This window comes from Convolutriloba macropyga, chromosome 3 (genome assembly GCF_964194025.1).
Source record: "Convolutriloba macropyga chromosome 3, txConMacr16.3, whole genome shotgun sequence".
Classification (NCBI taxonomy): Eukaryota; Metazoa; Xenacoelomorpha; order Acoela; family Convolutidae; genus Convolutriloba; species Convolutriloba macropyga.
Genome location: NC_134470.1, coordinates 14791684 through 14811299, shown reverse-complemented (window position 1 = coordinate 14811299; position 19616 = coordinate 14791684). Strand labels below are relative to the sequence as shown.

The 19616-nt window shown below is 35.9% G+C and overlaps 1 protein-coding gene across 1 annotated transcript in view; it reads left to right on the top strand.

Moving 5' to 3' along the window:
- Nucleotides 1–350: 350 nt before the first annotated feature.
- The window catches only part of LOC142335976 (uncharacterized), a 36169-nt gene continuing 16903 nt past the window's right edge, over nt 351–19616 (top strand). Inside the window, exons 1-5 of the mRNA XM_075384400.1 lie at nt 351–507; nt 1588–1875; nt 2484–2753; nt 5372–5536; nt 19052–19260. Coding sequence (XP_075240515.1) covers nt 441–507; nt 1588–1875; nt 2484–2753; nt 5372–5536; nt 19052–19260 — 999 coding nt within the window. The 5' untranslated portion in view covers nt 351–440. The remainder of the gene's footprint in view (nt 508–1587; nt 1876–2483; nt 2754–5371; nt 5537–19051; nt 19261–19616) is intronic.

The window sequence follows — 19616 nt, the reverse complement described above, 5'->3', positions numbered from 1 at the left end:
GTGAGAATTTTGCTCTAACCAGGGCATTGGATCCCCTGTGTTCATTTGCACAAAGACATTTGTCAAATATTTGAGCTGTAATCAGCTGAACAAACCGTTTGGGTGTCGACCACCTCATTAATGTTTGACTTTCTTATCAAAATGCTTCTTTGATCGGCAATTTATGCAGTGAATATGAGAATAAAACCTACTCGATAAAGGCAAAATTGGTTATGTATAGTTCTTGATTGTATGAATGGTATGCATTGATATGTGGGTGTTGTATCGTTTGAGGTTATTTTGTTCAAAATTTCTGGTCGAATTCGATATAGGTTCGTTTCTTATCTTTAATACAATATTTGTTAGATAAGCAAAACAATCCGACGATAAGCGCGACTTTCCGGCCCGGTCATAAATTTGGTATTACTTCTCTAATAAAGTTGTTTCTTTCTCTTTCAAAAATGAATTTGGTCAAATTGTCGGCAATTTTAGTCGGCTTGTTGGCAATTACAACCATCGTGACAAGAGGTACTTTTTTAAGTTTTTGATTGTGTAGTTGCGTGCCGATGTCTCTTTTATAAATAGAATAGTATCTTGTCGGCTAAATTTTCCTATAGCTAAAAATCAGCTATTGCATTGGAGAAATTGTTGTGAAAACTATAAATTAAAATTATAAAAATAAAATCTTAAATTTAAGGTTTGTATTTTTTTTTTACTTTTTCTTGACTAATGAAGCTATTTCTTTCGAGCCTTACATTGCTTAAGAATTATTTGACCTTGTGCAATATCATTTGATATTTTTTGCTTTCAAAAATGCTGTTGGGAACTTTTTCGTTTGTGCCCCCTCCCCCAGTACGTTACGCACCCCCAGTTACGGAACACGTGTCATTACGTAGTTAATCATTATGTGAAATATGCACGTGCGTCTGGGGGTTGTAAATAATATGCACCCACTAAGCTGGCGGGGGGAGGGGGCGCAAACGGAAAAGATCCTACTTTCGTAAAAAATAGTCCTGGTTGTTATTGATTTACGTCCTGATAATCAAAAGTATCATGTTATTTAGGGGTATTAATCGAACATCCATACTATTGCTTTCCAGTTTTAATTTTTCTGAGCTTCGTGTGCTATTGTTGGAATTTATGATATAGCTGCGAGGCAAAACTGCGAATAACGTGTAATGTCACTAAATCTTAATATCTCCGGTTGTGTTATAAATTGGCGCCTTAGTATTATTAAGATGGCTGTGAGAAGAAAGATTCTATGGCTAATAGTAATATTTTATACATTTTTAGGATACTGTATTGGACTCCTTTTTCGTTGTGCTGTTCATTGTGGACAGATGATATAAAGTGATGCTTTCTATATATTTATTATTTAATTTCACCTCGAGTATCTTCGGAGTAAAATAAGTGTTCAAGGCCTTGTATTAAACCAACTGTTTTTTACTCTTTTTAATTCTTTCAATAAAATTCAGTCAGGAGAAATACAGCATTAAGGGGGTTTATCAAATAGAATTATTGCATTATTTTTAGAATTCAAATATTTCTTCCAATCATGAGAGGAATGAAATTCCTCATAGATAATTAATGCGTGCTCTTTTAAATTAGTTGAGGCCGCTGAAGGTGACACAGGCGACGGCAACGACACAAACGAGGGCACGAATGCGAGTGAAGGTGGCGCTGGCGAAGAGACCGCCTCGACCGCAACCGATAGTGAAGAGACAAATGCTTTCTGTGCATCGGTGCCTAGTGCTGAGGATATTGCAGAGATGGGCACCTTTGAGTACTACTTCCCCAATTGCGATAACGAGAGGTGCCCGGAAGAGGGGGAGACACCAGACCTCTCTGTCCTCACCTACACTATGAAGTGTCTCAGAGAGGCTTGTGATGGCAGTGGTTAGTTTGCTAAAGATTGCGAACGAGTGATAAACGAACGAATGTAAATCTAGTTGCACTATTGATTAAAAGCATCTATAGTATGTCTCATAAAGTTGAATTAATCGAACGCTTGAAAAACGCCAGACCACGCAATTGATCGTCCATGTGGTCAATTGAATGCCGACATTTTTTCGTATCAGTTCCATTTCATCTGTTTTATTCATATTCTTTAAACATTAACTTTGACCAGATTTATGGGATACGATATACTTAAAATGTCCCAACAATTCGTCTCATTCTCGAAGGAGCACTCGATATTAAAAATGAGTTCTCAAAAACAGCACTTGAAAAGTGGATGTACAATATATGACTGAGAAATATATACGTTTATGAAACATTGTATGAAACTTACGTATCTTGACTAAGCATCAGTAAAAGATGATTATCTCCTCTCTGGGTAGAACACAAAAGATTTTTGATACTCTCAATATCATGAAGCATGACAGCAAGCGGTATAAGTTGGAATTTGTCCATTGCTAAATTAATAATTGCTTAGTATTAAATGGTTGTAGTTAGCTGCCGATTTGTAATTGCAACATGATGATGTTTGTGTGTTCCTTTCATAGCAAAGCAGGCTGGTATTGACAAGTGCATCAAGCAGCTGGAGATACAACAGAAGAACATCTTCCAATTCAAGCCTGAGAACTACGAACAACAATTAGACAAGGCGTGTGACTGCAAATACGGCGATGTGAAAAAATTCTCCACCGGGGGAGACGATCCCACTACTGTGTGTGATGCCAAGTGGGTTCACAACTGTCGGATCCCTAGCGCTGGCGGTGCATGTATGAACGCCATGGGTCTGATGGTCTACGATGGCTACTGCGAAAGCACAGGTATGATTACCCTGAGGGAAGTACCTGGTCTCATGGTGTTTGTTGCAATTAGTTAGGTCAGATTGGTTCCTCTAAGATTTATTGGTGTCGTGTTTTTCTCCCCGATTTATTCTAACTCAGGTCATTATTAATAGCCGCGTCAGTAATTCCAGGCGGCTATTGTTGCGCTCCTATTTTTTTAACATCGTCTAACAGATTTTTGTTTCGTCTTACCCTGACTTTTTCAATGACTTCACTGACTTCTACTGCTTTGCAGTTAAAATTTGTCTGTGTGACGTCATTTCTGCTTTTAGGTCGATTGCGTGACTTACCTCACTCAAAAAATGACTTCTGAACTCATTTATGGAACTTTATTTTATGAACATTTACTAGTTAAAGATCAATAGTGTGTGCCAAACTTATGCCCTAATTTTTGAGTATTAGTCTTGAGTTTTTTATTTCGAAAATCAATTTTGAAAAAGCTCTTTTAGGGCCTTTTCCTTATAGACCGTATGTGTATCATAAAAATGACAGTACATATCTAACCCAAAAAATCTAGTGGTCTACTAAAGGATTTTTGTCCAATCTGCCTATCTTGTTTCTTTAGTTGTTTCAATTCATGGAAAGCCACAAGCGTCTATCGCGGCTATTTTCCGGCAATCTGCGGGCTATGTTTTCAATTAAGAAGTACTTAAAGTCTTAACAGACCAATTATTAATTGCTCTCGAACGAATGTTGAACAAGTTATTGTAGTCACGTGTGTCTTATGCAAAAGTTTTGTTTGACCCTTTTGACATTTTCGAGTGACTTTTAAGTACTGCTTCACTTTTTTCGTTTTGTTCGATCTAAATTATACTCTCTATCAGCTGAACTGAATGAATTAGCGGTAGTTTACTGCTTGAAGTCAAATGGAAAAAGGCACTGAAATTGGTTTCATTTTCATTTTGAAAACCGACTTTGGTCGGTTATGTAATTGAAGATTAATAGCAGAAGTCTCTATGAAACCAAAAAACAAACATGACTTTTCCGATTACTTCTCCAACCAAACGTGATATCAATCAATTTTGAATTCACAATTTCCTCTTAGAGCAGAGAAATGTAATTAGTAGAAGGCCTGCAATTTAACACCACCCGTAGCCTCCTCAGCTACTTTACTTGCCATAGGAAAATTTTGTACGCAAAATATTGTAGCAGTAGAAATACTGGATGTTAACACTTCCAACCAATCAGAGACTGAGAAGACACTATTGTATTTTATATAGCGATAACTCCACTAACTATAGTCAGTCTAATAGAGTAGTTGCACGATGTGTATACCTCTGACTCCGGTGTTAACTCTTTTATACATTGTTATAATTGAAGTATACCTTCAGTGTTTTACAGAGTCGGTTAGTCTTAGAGATATAGGAAAGTCCACTTTGCGCGTAGAAATAAGTAGCCCTAGCTCTTTATACCTTAAGGCTGTAAAAGGAGCCCATCTTGGGTCTGCCTTAATATCCTTTGCCTTCTAAATCGAATCTAGTTGGAACTGCTCAGCGTCAGCGAAGACAGCCAAAAGAAGAACTTTTCGTTATAAGGTCCTTCCGATCTATTCTGTTTCGGTCCTCCGCTTAGTTGAGTAGGCCTATAACTTTTAAGCCCCACATGCTAATTTTGTACACAGTAACGTGCTATATAACGATAAATGAATTGTAAGGGGGGACGCCGTGCGCGAGCGAAACAGAATAGATCCGATTCCTCAGACCGGCCGGCACTTTCTTATACCCGATTTGTTGGAGCTTTTTACAGCCAACAGCGCAAAATATGACCCAAAGACATTTTGTGGGTCTTACTTAAATAATAGCAGCTCTTCGAAAGTTGGTTATGTAATCATGCCGATTACCCATTCAAAGTAACGTGAAAATTTGGATCTATTCTGTTTGCCCCCCCCCCCCAGCTTAGTGGGCTTGTATCTTTTACGCCCCCCCCCCCGGGCGCACGTGCTATCTTTTTACGTAGTGCTATATAACAACATATAATTTGCAACTGAGGGGCGTAAAAACCCGGGGGGGGGGGGGGGGGCAAACAGAATAGATCCAAAATTTCATCAATTGAAAAACTGGAGCAGGTATTTTCCTTTCACCGTAAACATACTGAACAAACCAGTCTGCTTCTGCTCTAATAATGATCTGAATTTCCTAAAATGATGAGAGAAGTAGTTGCATTTAATGCATACAAGTGTTAGAGTACATATGATACTCTAATACTGTTAAGTAAATTTCGACTGTAAATCTGATTATATTTGACTGCAGAAAAAGCAAGCAGTCGCGGGTTCCCCTCCCCCTCCCCAGCGGTAGACTTAAACCCGCATAATTGACATTTTTACACCTATAAATGGTATATATCAATTGTCATCGATAGTCTCTTATCTCTTCGCATTTATATTACCTGTGGTCTTTCTTTTTTTATGCGATTTTTCGCTAGACCGATTTTTCGTCTGACCCATTTGACTTTCCGTCCTCAAAAACGGGATAAACAGGTAAAGCCCGAAGGGCATTAAGTGCTCTTAGAGACTTACGGCTCACTAGTCTCTAAGTGTGCGATTCAACACTTAAGAAAATTTTAGTGCACGGTGTCGAATAGCAAACAGTTTGTTTCAGAAAAGAAACCGGAGCACGTGGAGGAGAGGATCGAGTACTTCCGTGTGCGCAAATTGTGTGAGACTTCAGTCAAGTCAATGTTGCTAAACGAGGATATTGTGGAGCCGAGATGCAAATATAATTGGGAATTGCAGGATGACCTCATTAAGGCATGCGATAACGGCTGTAAGTCACATTCAATTTGCATTTTTCAAAAGTTTACGTTCCTATCTCGAAGTCTCTTGCAACTTCTGCCGCTAGTTGAGAACTGCGGCTGAGTGGTTCTGACCGTTTGTGAAACACGCATTGTGCAAGTTCACATATAGCATTGTACATAGGGACCTTTTGCTTTGTAACCTTGGAAGTGTATGAGTTTGGCATTCTTAATCTTGCGCTTGCGGTTTTCAAGTTCTATTCATGTTGTCTTAGAAGATGAGCTGGGCCATAATAATGAGATCTAACATCTTTGTTTCGATTTTTTAATAGCCGCCCCATCTGTTCATGCGGTTGTTTTTGGAGCTCTAATTTTTATACTTCGAAGTATTTGACTTGTATTGATGCGCTGTCTTTTTTATGATCTGTTCACACTTGAGTCGAATTGGGGCAATAAGACAAATTAGGGTAAAAATTTTAATCACGCTGGAGTCGCAAAAAGTGCGAAAATTTAATAGTTTTGAAGCGTGACATTTTTTAAGGTGCTGTTAATATGAAGTGACAAAATGGCGATTAAACAGATTCTGTTACAAATAGTTTTTAAAGGTTATAGGTGTGTTCTGATAATGCGTAGTTGAAGTTGTTTAATAGCCGAAGAATTTGAATTGTATTGCGGGCGCTGTCTTGTTTGTTTTTTTTCAAGATCTGTTCACAGTTTCATGATTTTTAGGTCAAATTGGAGTGATTTTGGTCATGTCGAAACAGGAAGTGGACAGAAAAAGCGAGTGGTTTTTGGTTTTACGGCGTAATTTTTTTGCTCTAATTTTAAAGTAGAGTGAGAAAAATGTGTCCGAACAAAAATTTGCTTTGTCGGTAGTGGTTTTTTGATTTCACATTGATTTTCAGTTTTTAATTGCTCTCAAATGAAGTTTGTAACAATTTTATTAGTCCTGTCGGTCTTTTTTAATGCGATTTTTCGCTTGACCAAATTTTTGTCTGACGGTTTTGACTTTTCGTCCTCAAAAACGGGAAAAATGTAGCGCCCTGCGGGCATTAAGTGCTCTTAGAGCCTTTCAGTTGTTTCAGCTCAAACTGTTTTGGAGACTTACACTTATGGTGTGAAGGGCGGTTCTTAGAGGTTGAGACACCCCCCCCCCCTGTTGACCCCCCACCCCCACTATTGCCTCCACCCCCCACCGCGCTGTTGCCCCCCCCCCCAACTCAGTGTTGCCCCCATCAAGCCCCGGTGCACCACTCCCCCCCCCCCCCCCGTGGCTAGCTGCGGACGAAGCCAACCGCTCGCCGGTCGTTTGAGAGCAATTCGCCCGACGTTAGTCGGTTATGTTTTTTTCATTGTTTTGATCTGATTTTATTGGAATTCACTCACAGTTTGTTCTTGGTCTAGTTTTTGTTTAGTCAAAGAAAATTCTTTGAATTGTACGTCAGGAATTGTCCTGCTTTGTTTTTTATTCGCTTTTCTTTTAGATGACGTTTTTCGCTTTACATAAGTAACGATTTTCACGCTTGACTTCTGACTTACTTCACTCACTGTTTCAACTGAATGGATTTTAAATTCTTTCACGCATAAAATAACACAATATAGTGAATACGGTCAAAGTCAAAAGAGCAAAATCAAAAAACGGGATAAACCGATAAAGCCCGGTCATTAATTCATGGTGCATTAGGTTATCGAAGTTCATTAGTGTGTTTGCTAGCCGAGAATTTGGTATTAAGCTTATTAGATTTCTGTTTCGAAATCCGATTTAAGTATTGTTTTAGAATCTAACCCAAACTGCACGCCAAATTAGAACATTTTTTGACATTGAAAGAAAAACAGAAAAAAAAATCGCGATGTACATCGAGTGCGTCAACGGCGGCTATTTTCCGGCAATCTGTCGGCTATGTTTAAACCCTCAAAAGACAATTATTGTTTTCTCACCATGAAAAAAGTTTTTCGTTTGCCTTTTTTGTAGTTTGTGTTTTTTGTTATTTATTCTCATCATTGATATGTCATTTTGGCTTTTTTTTGAAGCACATTTAAAACAATTTTCTGATTTAAATTTAACGCTTTTAACGTCGTTGACACTACTTTTTTTACGAAAAAATGTTAGAGCTTATTTGGGTTTGCCCCCTTTTTTGTTTTGTCTATTAGTTTCCTTACGAAGAGCTCTAAGTGGCTCTCTTATAAGGCGAATTCTGATAGTTTTAAATTGTTTTCATATCTAACTGTTTTCACGACTTTCTTTCAAAAACGTTCAATTTTCATTTTGCCTTTCTATTCTTTTATGTTGTTCTGTATTTTAGTCCCATTAATGATTGGTGTCATTGACACTTTTAGCGGACATATGTGAGTTTACCGGATTTTTTCAAATCAAAACGTACGGTTTTATTGACTATCACACAAGTTGGTTCCAAAATTTATTAGTGATTTTTTTGTATGTCGCTAACTTCTGCACTTATGTTTCGTTCCTTCATTTTAACTCGTCAGATCTCAATGGTCTCAAATGGCGCTTATCTTTATCAGTTTTATTAGTTTTCCAAATTTAACAGTTTTATTCAGATCTAACAGTTTTCACGACTTTGACACGACTTCATTGAAAAATAGTAATGATTTTTTGGATTTTACTCGTTTTTTAAAAGATGCGCCCATCTCAGCCGGATATTAAAGCCGGCCATTTTTGTTTTGTCAAATAAATTTTCGATTAGCTTTACTTTAGTTGACAGCTGCTTGAAATAATTCTTACTTCTCTAGGCTAGTTTCACGCCTCTCATTCTGCTTAAAGGGCTTTAAAACATCGGTTGCTCAGTAGAGCAACATGAAATGATTGGAGTCATTTTTAAAAAACGAACTCAACAATAGAAACGGGGTAAACGCATGAGGCCCGTTTTAGATCCCAACTATTTGAACTTTGTTTTTTATAATTTTTTTAAACCACCTCTAATGATATTTGGTATTCATAATAGACACCTGTATCCTCTCATTATGAAAGAGGAATATGCATAACTACAAAATGAAAGCAATAGTTCGAGTTATAAAATTATTTTCTGTACAACAATCAATCTTTTCCATATTTAATGTTCTGTCAATTCCGATGGAGTTAATGAGAATCAATTGCGGCTATTTGGCGGCAATGTGCTGGGTACGTTTGTAATTGTTTTTCTGTCCTGGCGCTCAGTTTATCAATGGTAGGTCTCGTATGCTTGCTAAAAATTCATAATTGAAAGTTTTTAAGGTTGTCAGTTTTTTGCTAATATGTTTATTAGCTTTGAGAACATATGTTTTCAAAACTTTTGATTGTTGCCTTCATTTGTTGCTGCCTTTGCTACGTTGTCCTCCAATTGTTTTCAATAAAATTGATATATGCTTTTTAGTGGTACATTTTACAATAAATCTTAAATACTTTATGTTTTAGTTGCGTGATTTGACTGTGATGCCACTTATTTTGAATGATATTCGTACGAAAGTTTTTTGCCAATCGTTTTTTGTTTGTGCTGTCTTTTTTTGTTTCCAAGTTTTTTCTACAAAGTTGATGTTTGATGTCTAAACTGCCGCAGTATAAAGGTCTTTTGAGGTTGATGTTGTCGGAGGTGAAACCTTCGAAAAACCTATTTTTCTAAAGATAAAATGATTATTTTCTTCGAGTTTTGTAGTGTTCACTTTTAGTAGAAGTCTTGGTATATCTTTTGTTTATTATTGGAGGCTGTATATTCAGACGGTTGATATTGTTGTCTTCTTTCTTCATTTTTTGAACTGTTATATTCACAACTGCTCCTGTCACGTTTCTTTACAATTCAAAGAATTTGAATTGTTTTGGCGCTCTGTCTTTTTTTGAGATCTGTTCACACATTTTGCATGATTTTTGAGTCACCTTGAAACGATGATTTTGGCTAGGCCGAAACAGGAAATGAAGCGACAAAGCGAGTGGTTTAACGAAGTGGTTTTGTGTTTTTTTAATTAGTGTGAGAGAACGGTGTATCAACAAAAAGTGGTTTTTTGTTCACATGCGGCTATTTGACTTTGATTTTCTACAGTTTTTTCGATTTTTTTATACTATTTTTTTTTCTAAATGGTGTTCCCAATCAATTCATATTCCCTTCTGGTCACAGCTTGGTATACGTGAAATCTTCTTGAATTTTCTAGGCCAGTTTTATTTTTTACTCATTCTTAACAAAATGTTTTTAGACCGTAGTTGCTCAGCAGAGCAGTCTAAAAAACGAACAGTCATTATCAAAAAAACGAATTCAAAAAATAGAAACGAGATGAATCGATAAAGCCCAATTTTAGATAAAACTAGCTAAGAATCGCCCGGTGTTTGAGCGCAGTATTGATATTGGAAAAACAGTATGTCTAACTACAAAATCCAGTGAAAATAGATCGCTTTTTAAAAATACAATTTTCCGGCAATCTGCTATCAATGATTTCTTTTGGGTGCATGCATTCAGTTCAATTGAGCTGAAAACATGCTGAATGCTTACTATAAATCATTAATTGCTCTCGAGCAATGTCTGGGGCCATTTTGTGCCGATTTGTGTGTTTTTATTGCAAAATTTGTGCTGAACCATTTTGCTTTTTCTAGATCCTTTTGCTCGCTTGAAAGATCTTAGTTGAATTTACGTCTTCAAAAACTGGTAATGCCCGAGGGCATTAATTGTCTGGGCAGCTCTATTAGACCTTCAGTGGCTCAAATTCTACGGTTCAACAAAGCTGCTTAGATTGATGTAGTTATGGAGCCCCTCTTTTTCTTACCCCGCTTTGCTGCTACCCACCCCTCCGCGCACCTAAGTCAGGGACTGAGTGAGCTTGAGATAGCTAACAGAACAAGCCAACGCCTCGACTGTCGTTTGGGAGTAATTTTTCCTTGTAGTGGACTATGTTTTTTGCAACAATAATCAACGAGACCTGACGGTTGAAACTGTTGAATCATATTACAAGTCTGAATTGCGTTTTGATTAATTGCTCTCGAGCGAAGTAATTATTGTAAACGTGTTGGTATTTTTTATGCAAAAAGCACCCGACCATTTTTGCGCTTTTGTACGAGTACATTCTTTTCTTTAGTTCTTCATTTTTGAATGATCAGTTGCTAAGGTTTTGAAATGAAGTTTGTTGGTGAAAGCGACTGTGAGCGAATGAAATCAAAGGCGTAGCGATTGGGTGGTTAATATGCCAGACCGCCAACCTGAGAGTGAATGGTTCGAAACCCTCTAGAAGTGACTTGTTTAAACTCCTCAGAACATTTTTAAGCTACACCCTCTCAAGGTTGATTTGCCACCGCCGTTCGTTTGAGATCAATTCGTTCAACGTTATTTGGTTTATGCGTACCGTTGAGCATGTTCCTAAAATTCAATATTTTTTGGAAGCTTTTTTATTTTCTTGGTTAAAATTTGCGTTTTTAGTTTATTTGTAAAAGGCTGCACGGCTGGTTACTTTGAGAGTTTTGTTTACATGTGAAAAATGTTGTTCTCAGGTTCTGAAGAACAATTTTTAAATTAGAAAAAAAGTGATGCGACGGTGTTATTAGAGTTATTATTGATTTTTCGATCGAAAGTTTTTTAAATTAAGGCTAGAATGTTAAAATTTGTTGCCATATCAAAATTATCAACATAAATTTTTTAAAGCATCTCACAGACCAACGATAGAGGGGCTATTTTTCTCATTTAAAAATTTTTTCGGAGACACGCATTTTTGAGCAAAAACATTAAGGGCTTCCTAATCTGCAATGGAATGTAATTTTCAAAAATGAAGTGAAATGTTTATGGTCGAGTCTGATCGTTCCCTGAAATGCCGAACAAGATAAGCGCGCTTCAGATAATTAGATTTTTTTTTATTTTCCAGTGGCTCAATTGCTATTGAATCTCATCATGGAAGCCCATCAAAATTTGTAAAAAGGTTTCTGTACAATAATCAAATTTTCATTATTTTCCTGTTGTTTCAACCCAAGTCCGGTTTGTGGGAATTAATGGCGGTCATTTACCGGCAGTTTGTTAACATGTGTTTTCATAAGATTTTATGAATTTTTGAGTTTTGCCAGTAATTGTTTTTCAATAGCTGCGATAGCGATAAACGGAGGAGCAATTCTTGGTTGTTTTTTCTATTTCGCCAACTTTTTTGTTACGGCCGGGATTTCAGACTGACTTCAATCTGCTTTTCGTTCATTCCTTAGCTCAATTTTGGAATTCTGTGCGTGCTGTCGCTTTTAATTCTTATTGCAGCGAGTTTTCGTTCTTTTGCGTGAGCAAGTTTTGGTGACCTCTCAAATCCCTTTCCCCATTCTCAAATCCGCTTTTGCTATTTTTCTTAAGCTGATAAGGTTAAGTCAGGATATGTCACCTTAAATAATACTGTCTGAGTGAGTCTGCTTTTCTAGTAAGGCATAATGTGAAAAATAGCTAATCTCGGAGTTCTCCTTTTTTCGGGTTTATGCTGTCCTTTTACTTCTCACTGATGACAGGCTCAACAGACTTTCTGAACAGGGACAAGGAACCTATTTAAAGTTTCCTAAACAGCACACTGCTAATTTGAATGAGATGATTCATGTATTAATGCCAATACCAATACTGTATTAATATCAATACCAATCTGACCCTTTAAAATGGTCGTCTTCGAAAACATTGAGTGGTTCAGCAGCTCCCTTAGTGAATGGAACTGTTTTCTGGAGAATTTTTATGATTTGAAGGAGTGTTAATAATCTTGAAGATTTGGCCCCTTCAGTCACCCCCTAACAATTCTGCGTCCACTCCCCTCCACCCGGCGATTAGAAACACTCTCGTCCAGCCCTCCAAACCTTACTCCAATCGCTTGACCAACATCACTAGGCACCTGCTGGCTACTGCCGAAGCCAACTGGTCGATCGTTTGAGGCCTGACGTTATTCGGTGATGTTAATTAATATCCGCCGTCAGCCTCTCAGCGGCTACTATATAGGCTCTCTCCTTTTTTACAATTCAAAGAATTTGAATTGTATTGAGGCGCTGTCTTTTTTTAAGATCTGTTCAAACTTTTTCACGATTTTTGAATTCAAATTGTAGCGATTTTGGACATGCCGAAAGTGGAGCGAAAAACGCGAGTGATTTTGCGGCGTGAAATCACTGAAGTAGAGTGAGAAAACGGTGTTGGAACAATAATATGCTTTCTCGCTAATGGTTATTTGTTCTCATGCGTCAATTTCACTTTGATTTTTCATGTTTTCAGTTTTTTTGGATCGGATTTTTTTTCTAAATGGTTTTCGCAATCCATTCATAGTTCATTCTAGGCCTAGTTTTTTTTGCTTGAACCAAATTTCTCTTTCTCGCCAGTGGTTTTTGATCTCATGCGGCATTTTGACAATGATTTTCTGTTTTTTTTTTATTTTTATCTCATTTTTTTGGAAATGGTTTTCTCAATTCACTCATAGTCCGTTTTTTGTTTTGTCAATGAAAAATCTTTTTTTTATTTTGCTTTACCTTTTGATCACGTTTTTCGTTTTACATAAGTCACGATTTTTACGCTCGACTTCTGAATAACTTCACTCACTGTTTCAAATCACCGGATTTCCAAATCTTTCTCGTATTGAACTACGCAATGTTGTGATTACGGTCTAAGTCAAAAGAGCAAACTCGAAAGAAACGGGATTAACATGTAAAGCGAGGGCATTAATGCATTAGGTTATCAAAGTTCATTGAAGAGATTGCTGGCTAGCGTTAATAATATGATTAATAGCCTTCTGTTTAGAATGTGAATTAGGTTTATTTTTTAAATCCGAATATGCAAAATTTATAATAGTAGCGCTTTACAAAATCCAAATAAGACCGCTTTGACACTAAGAAAAAAGTCTGTCGATTTCTTTCTTAATTTTTTTTTCTGTTTCAATCCCAATGTGCGTCAAGTGGTTCAACGGCGGCTATTTTCCGGCAATCTGCCGGCTGTTTTTTCAATTTTCTTAGTTTTTTGTTAGTTTGGTTACCTCAAAGTTCAGCCATAATTCATTTTTATGCTAATTTATACGGTATATTTTGTTACAGACTTGAACACCAGACACATCATTTTTTGCTAATTTTTTTCAAGTTATTTGAAAACGTTTGCCATTTTTTGAATTTTCTCAATTTTATAGGAAAAAACAACCTTTTATTGTTTCATTGCAATTTATTTGGAACTGTTAAGATTTCTGCTGTACAAAAAGATTTCTGTCGGCAGTAAACAATGTTTTCTTTACAGAATGAAAGTTTTTTCATCAGCATGAAGAAAATCGAAAAATTTGTATAACGGTATTTGCCAATTTTTTGAAGTTTCGTGGAATTTACAAATAGAGAATTTTGGTGAGCCTACAGGACCGTGCCTGTTAATTTGTGAGATTTTGATGTTTTATACTGCATAAAAGAAAAGTGTTTTTGTATTAATGCTAATTATATTTTTCTATTTTCTTCTGGATTTCATTTCTCGGATTTTCTGGATAACTTTTTCATAGGACTTAATTTTTTATATTAAATGATTTTATTACAGGAAAGTTTTTTTATCACTTAGCCAAACTTATAGCACCAGTGCGTTGCTAAAATTTCCAAAATTTGTAGAGAGCATCCTCGGTTCAAGCTTAGACTAAATTTTGCATACCTATCAATTACTTAAAATAGTTATAGTGTATTTTGAGATTTTTGTACCATCGGAAGCAAGGATTACGTTTTAAGATTCAATTTTCAGCTATTTCTTTCTTTTTGCCTTTTAGTTTAATAGCCGCCGTCAGCTTCTCAAACGACTCTTATTTAGGCGCTCTCCTTTTGTCTTTTTTACAGAAGGCACGATTTTCACGCTCGACTTCTGACTTACTGCACACACTGTTTCAAATCAATGGATTTTAAAATTTTTGACGTATTGAACTACGCAATGTTGTGATTACGGTCTAAGTCAAAAGAGCAAAATCGAAAGGAACTGCCATTTTTTGATTTTCTCATTTTTATAGGGCAAAAAACTTTTTGAAGGCTTAAAAATGGAATAAGAGTTATTAACAACCCAGAAGTGATTTTTACGATCTGTATATCAATAATTTTGCAACTTTTAATAAATTTTTCTTTTTCTGCTTATTTCAAGTTTTTTCTAAATTTTTAAACACTTTTCTGGTTTTATTTACTTTGAGTGACCTATAAAACAGTTTTAATACTTAAATTTGAGCATATTTGATTTTTCGCCAATAATTTACTTTATGTTAAGTTTGAAAACTTTTTTGTGCTTCAGGTTGTCCTAGTATAAGAGAGGATTGAAACTTATTTAATAGTAATGAATAGATGTTAGCATTACTGAAGCTATTTCTAATATCTTTTCACAGTTTTTGGGCACCTTCTTTCATTTTTCATTTTTGAGGTAATTTTCTGTTTGGATCTTTTTCTGCCCTCTGTTGGGCTCGGTATAACCCAAAATTTTTTGTAGCCTGCAGGTTTGTCCTTTTGGTTTTTGGCACGAGTTTGCTGGTTCTGCTAAAACTAGTGAGCAAGGTTACTGTGAAAAATGCCAGTTTATCACTAGACTATTTTGCTGCTGGTTTCTTCAACGATTTTCCAAAAAACCAATTTTTTTCTGAGAACAAAAAAACTGATAATGTTGAGAGAAATTTAGTATTTATCGGTTCGCATTACGTTATCAACCATAGTATCTACAATACAAATTCTGTTTTGATAATTCTCATTTTATGTAAAAAGTTTTTTGTTTTACTTTTGTTATCAAAATCTTCTGTTAGCCAATTGAAGAGCTTTCAAGTTTTCATCAACTTCTTTGGATTGTTATTCAGGACTTTTCCTGCTATGTTTTTCTTTGTAAAACAAAAATTTGTATCGGTTTACATTAGCTCACAGCTTGTTCAACGTTTTGCATGAAATCTATTTTTGTCTCCGGGCTAGCTTCACTCCTAAGCGGGCTAAGAGGGCTTTTAAACAGCGTTGCTCAGCAAAGCAACAGAAAATTAAGATAGTAATGGTAAAAAAACGAATTCAAAATTAGAAATGGGGTAAACTCATGAAATCCATTTTTAGATGCCAGCTATTTGAACTTTGTTCTTGTAAGTCTCAGTTAGCATCTCTATTGTTTATTGGCAGTGATACTAGCACCTGCATGTGCTCATTAAGAAACAGGAGTATGCACAACTAAGAATCCAATGAATCCAATGCACAACTAAGAATCCAATGCAATCTTAGTATGCACAACTAAGAATCCAAGAATGAATCCAATTGTGCAACACTCAATTTTTATCGCTGTTTTCTGCTTCTTCAATCCAGATTGGTGCTATGGGAATGAATGGTGGTTGTTTTTTGGACTGCCAGGTGTGTTCTATATCAAGAGTTTCCTTTGAAATTGACACATATAAATTTAACTAAATCTTGTTTTTCTGAAATTGTGGGTGAGAATGGTCGGAACATTAGGTGAAAACTCACTTAACTGAGCTATCTTTTCAATGTTTGCGGTAGAAATAAGCTCTCCTTTTTTCGATTTACTTTTTCAACACGTTTTTTGTTTGACAATAATTCAAAGTTTTTACGTTTGACTCTTGACTTACCTCACTAAATGTTGCTAAATTTTGTATCTCTGGGAAATTCGATTCTTTGAAGTTAATTCGTAAACTGAATGAAACAGTTTTCAATATTGCACTTTTAATATTATTTTATGAATTTCGGAAAAAGTTTTCAATTTTTTAATCATTTGAATTTGGTTTCAGCGTTTTATATTTGACAGTTTGATTCTATTTGTTTTTATGCCGAGGCTAAATAAAGACGTTTAGTTGTTTTTGTTTTCATTTTTTCTTTTCCTACAAAATGCTGAATTTGAGTTTTTTTCTATGTTAGTTTCATGTTCAAGGCACCTAAAGGAATGCGCTGCAATTACACTTTTCTAAGACAAAATGTTGTATTTTTTGTCTTGGATTTCTTAGGGTTAGTCCTGCGGTTAAATTGTGTTTTTTCGTCAAGGTGGTTTTTCTTTCAAGAGAGAATTATCGCTAACGTATGTGAACTGATGTGCTATCAAAGCCGAAAACTTATAAGTTTTCTGTTATAAATTGTTGCGGTTTTGGACATTAAATGTTTATTTTTTGTTTGGAATTGATATTATTTGTCATAATTGTTCCTCGTGGTTTTTTGAATGGCACTGGGGACTACCAATACCTTTTTTTCTGAGAATTCTAGTTAAGGGAATTATTACACCTGTCCGTTTTGTTTTCGTTTTCGTTTTGTTCGTTTTTGCTCTTCTTAGAAGTTTTGGCTGTTTTGCAACATTAACACATGGTATGTTTGACAGCCGGCATTGACCTCTCAATGGCTATTGTTTAGGTGCTCTCTGTTTTGTAGCGCAAACAAATCGAATTGTATTGGCGGGCTGTTTTTAATGATGTGTTTACACATTTTCATGATTTTTGAGTCTTCATTTTGGAAGTTAAATTTGAGTTTTCATTTTGGTCTAGCCGGACTATGCAATAGAGCGAAAAACTGTCTAACTTTAAAGTGAGAACACGGTGTTGGAACGAAAATTGACTTTCAATTTTTTTGTGGAAATTGAACTTCTGTTTTTACTTTTTTTTCTGTTTTTTTTGCCGGAATTTTTTCTAAATTTTTTCCCCAATAAACTCTTTTCTAGGTATAGTTTTACCAATTTATGTTTTACCTTTTTTATTTGTTTTACCAATTTCTGTTTTAGATTAGCCACAAGTTTCATGTTTAGCTTATTTTTCTCTGACTTTTTTACTTATTTTAGATTTCTCAGCATATTTACACAACTACATTTAAAGTCAAAAAGCCTAATCGAAAGAAATGGAACAAATCAATAAAGCCCGGTCCATATGATTTGATGTTTAAAGACTAAGTGCGTGAAGTTATCGAAGTTTCTTAAATTATACTGCTAACTGGTATTGGTATTAATGATTTTGTTCTCCCTTTTAGTGGCTGAAATAACCGTATTTTTAATAGCGGCGTCAGCGATTCCAGACGGCTATTAATGCGCTCCTAATTTTTTTATCGTCTGATAGGTTTTGTTTCGTCTTACCCTGACTTTTTGGGATTGACTTTTTCAATGACTTCAGTGACTTCTACTGCTTTGCAGTTAAAATTTGTGTTTATGACGTCATTTCTGCTTTTAGGTCAGTTGAGTGACTTACCACACTAAAAAATGACTTCTGAGCTCACTTATGGAACTTTAAATTTTATGAACATTTACTAATTAAATGTCAATAATGTGCGGTGCATCTAAGTAGTGCGAAACTTATATGCCCTAATTCCTGAGTAATAGAGTCTTAAGTTTTAATATCAAAAAGTAATTTTGAAAGAGCTCCATCAGGATTTTTTCTTTGTAGTTCAAATGCGTCTCATAAAAATGACAGTGCGAATCTAACCCAAAGTCTAGTGGTCTAGTGGTCTATTAAAAAGGTGGTGGTCAATCTGTCAATCATTTTTCTTTAGTTGTTTCAATTCATCGTAGACCACAAGCGTCTATCGCGGCTATTTTCCGGCAATCTGCAGGCTATGTTTGAATCTAATGATACCGCAGTAAAATGTTCGAACACTTTTCGACACTTAGAATTGTCTTCAAACTTTTGTCATTTTTCTGTATTTTCAATCTGTTTTAAACGGTTTCAATTCTAACGTCGGTCAGTTGGGTCAACGGCGGCTGTTTGCTGGTAATCTGTCAACTGCTTCTAATTAAATTACACTTTGCTTTTCAAATTTTCTCTTTGGTTTCGTTGTAAATTGTTTTTGGTCGTAACGATTTTTAATTGTTTCTGCTTTTCGTATGTTTTGAATTAATGTAATTATCATCCTTTAGTTTGTTAGCTAAAGCGTGGAAAAGAAGGATTTTTTTCTACAAAATGTCTTTTTAGCCGCAGAACTGTATACTTCTGGTTTTCCTGAACTTTTGCTCGATCTTTTCTTTTTTCGTTATACTTTATTATCAAAATGAGTGCATGTCACTCTAATTGAAGGTCATTTAGAGCAGTTAATAGGAGCAAATTAACAGAACAAAACATAACATCTCAACAACAAATAAACAGCAGAAAAATTCCTTTTTCAGTCTGTTTTTTATTATCTTTTTGGGACAGCAGATCTCCAAAGCTATCGCATCTATTTTTTGGCAATCTGCCAGCTATGTTATATTATGCTTATTTTTCCAGCATAAAACACGTGCGTTCGTAGTCTTTTGCTGCACGCGATGTACAGTTGATGGGCTCTTAAATGGCTCTTAGAGTCGGCGGTGGAATATGACAATCTACTATTGAATTTATGTTCACTGGGTAGCAGTACTTGTTAATTGTAAAAGCTCAATGAGATTCCATTTGTGCCCCCCAACTTAGTGAGCGCATTTCATTTGCACCCCCCCCCCCCCCAGACGCACGTGCCATATTTTTACATAATGATTTTCTATGTAATGGAAGGTGCATAACTTCTCTGTAACTGGGGGAGCATAAAGTACTGGGGGTCACAAACGGAAAAAAATCCGCTCAATGTATAAATGCACATTAGCTTGTTTACGCACGCTAATAAAAAACTGAAGTGGTGCCAACTGGAGAAGGATACAGTTGCTTATTGTGTGTTTGATCATTTGCAGGTTACTACTACCCCTTCGAGGGGTCTTTTATCATACACCCTGACTATCAATATGTGCAGTACAGCATGCCCACTGATAAACCATTTTACCAATATGCCAATCCAGATGATTTCAAAGCCGAAAAAGGGTGTTACCTTTATCAAGTTGACGGGAAGGATTACTACGTCAACACCGTCTATCATCAAGGCAACCGAAATGTCTGGTGGAATGTAAGCACTTTTTCTTCATACCAACTTCATCTACTCGAACGGCTATTTTTTCAATGCTTTTCACAAACCGAGCCACGTTTTTGAGCTGAACATAGCTATTATTTTTTCTGATAGTGTAGCCAATGCCGAGGGCTATCAATCTGATCAAGTTTTTAACCAAAGGCTGGTCAAACATATTAATTGCTCTCGAACGAAGTTTGAAACAATTATTATAAACGTGAGTGTCTTTTTTGTGAAACTTATCGCTTGCGCGTTTTGATTTTTTTTTGTATAGAACGTTCTCGAACATTCTTGACTTGACTTGAAGAATTTTATCCGTCATCAAGAACGGAAAGAACTGATAATGCTCTGAGAAT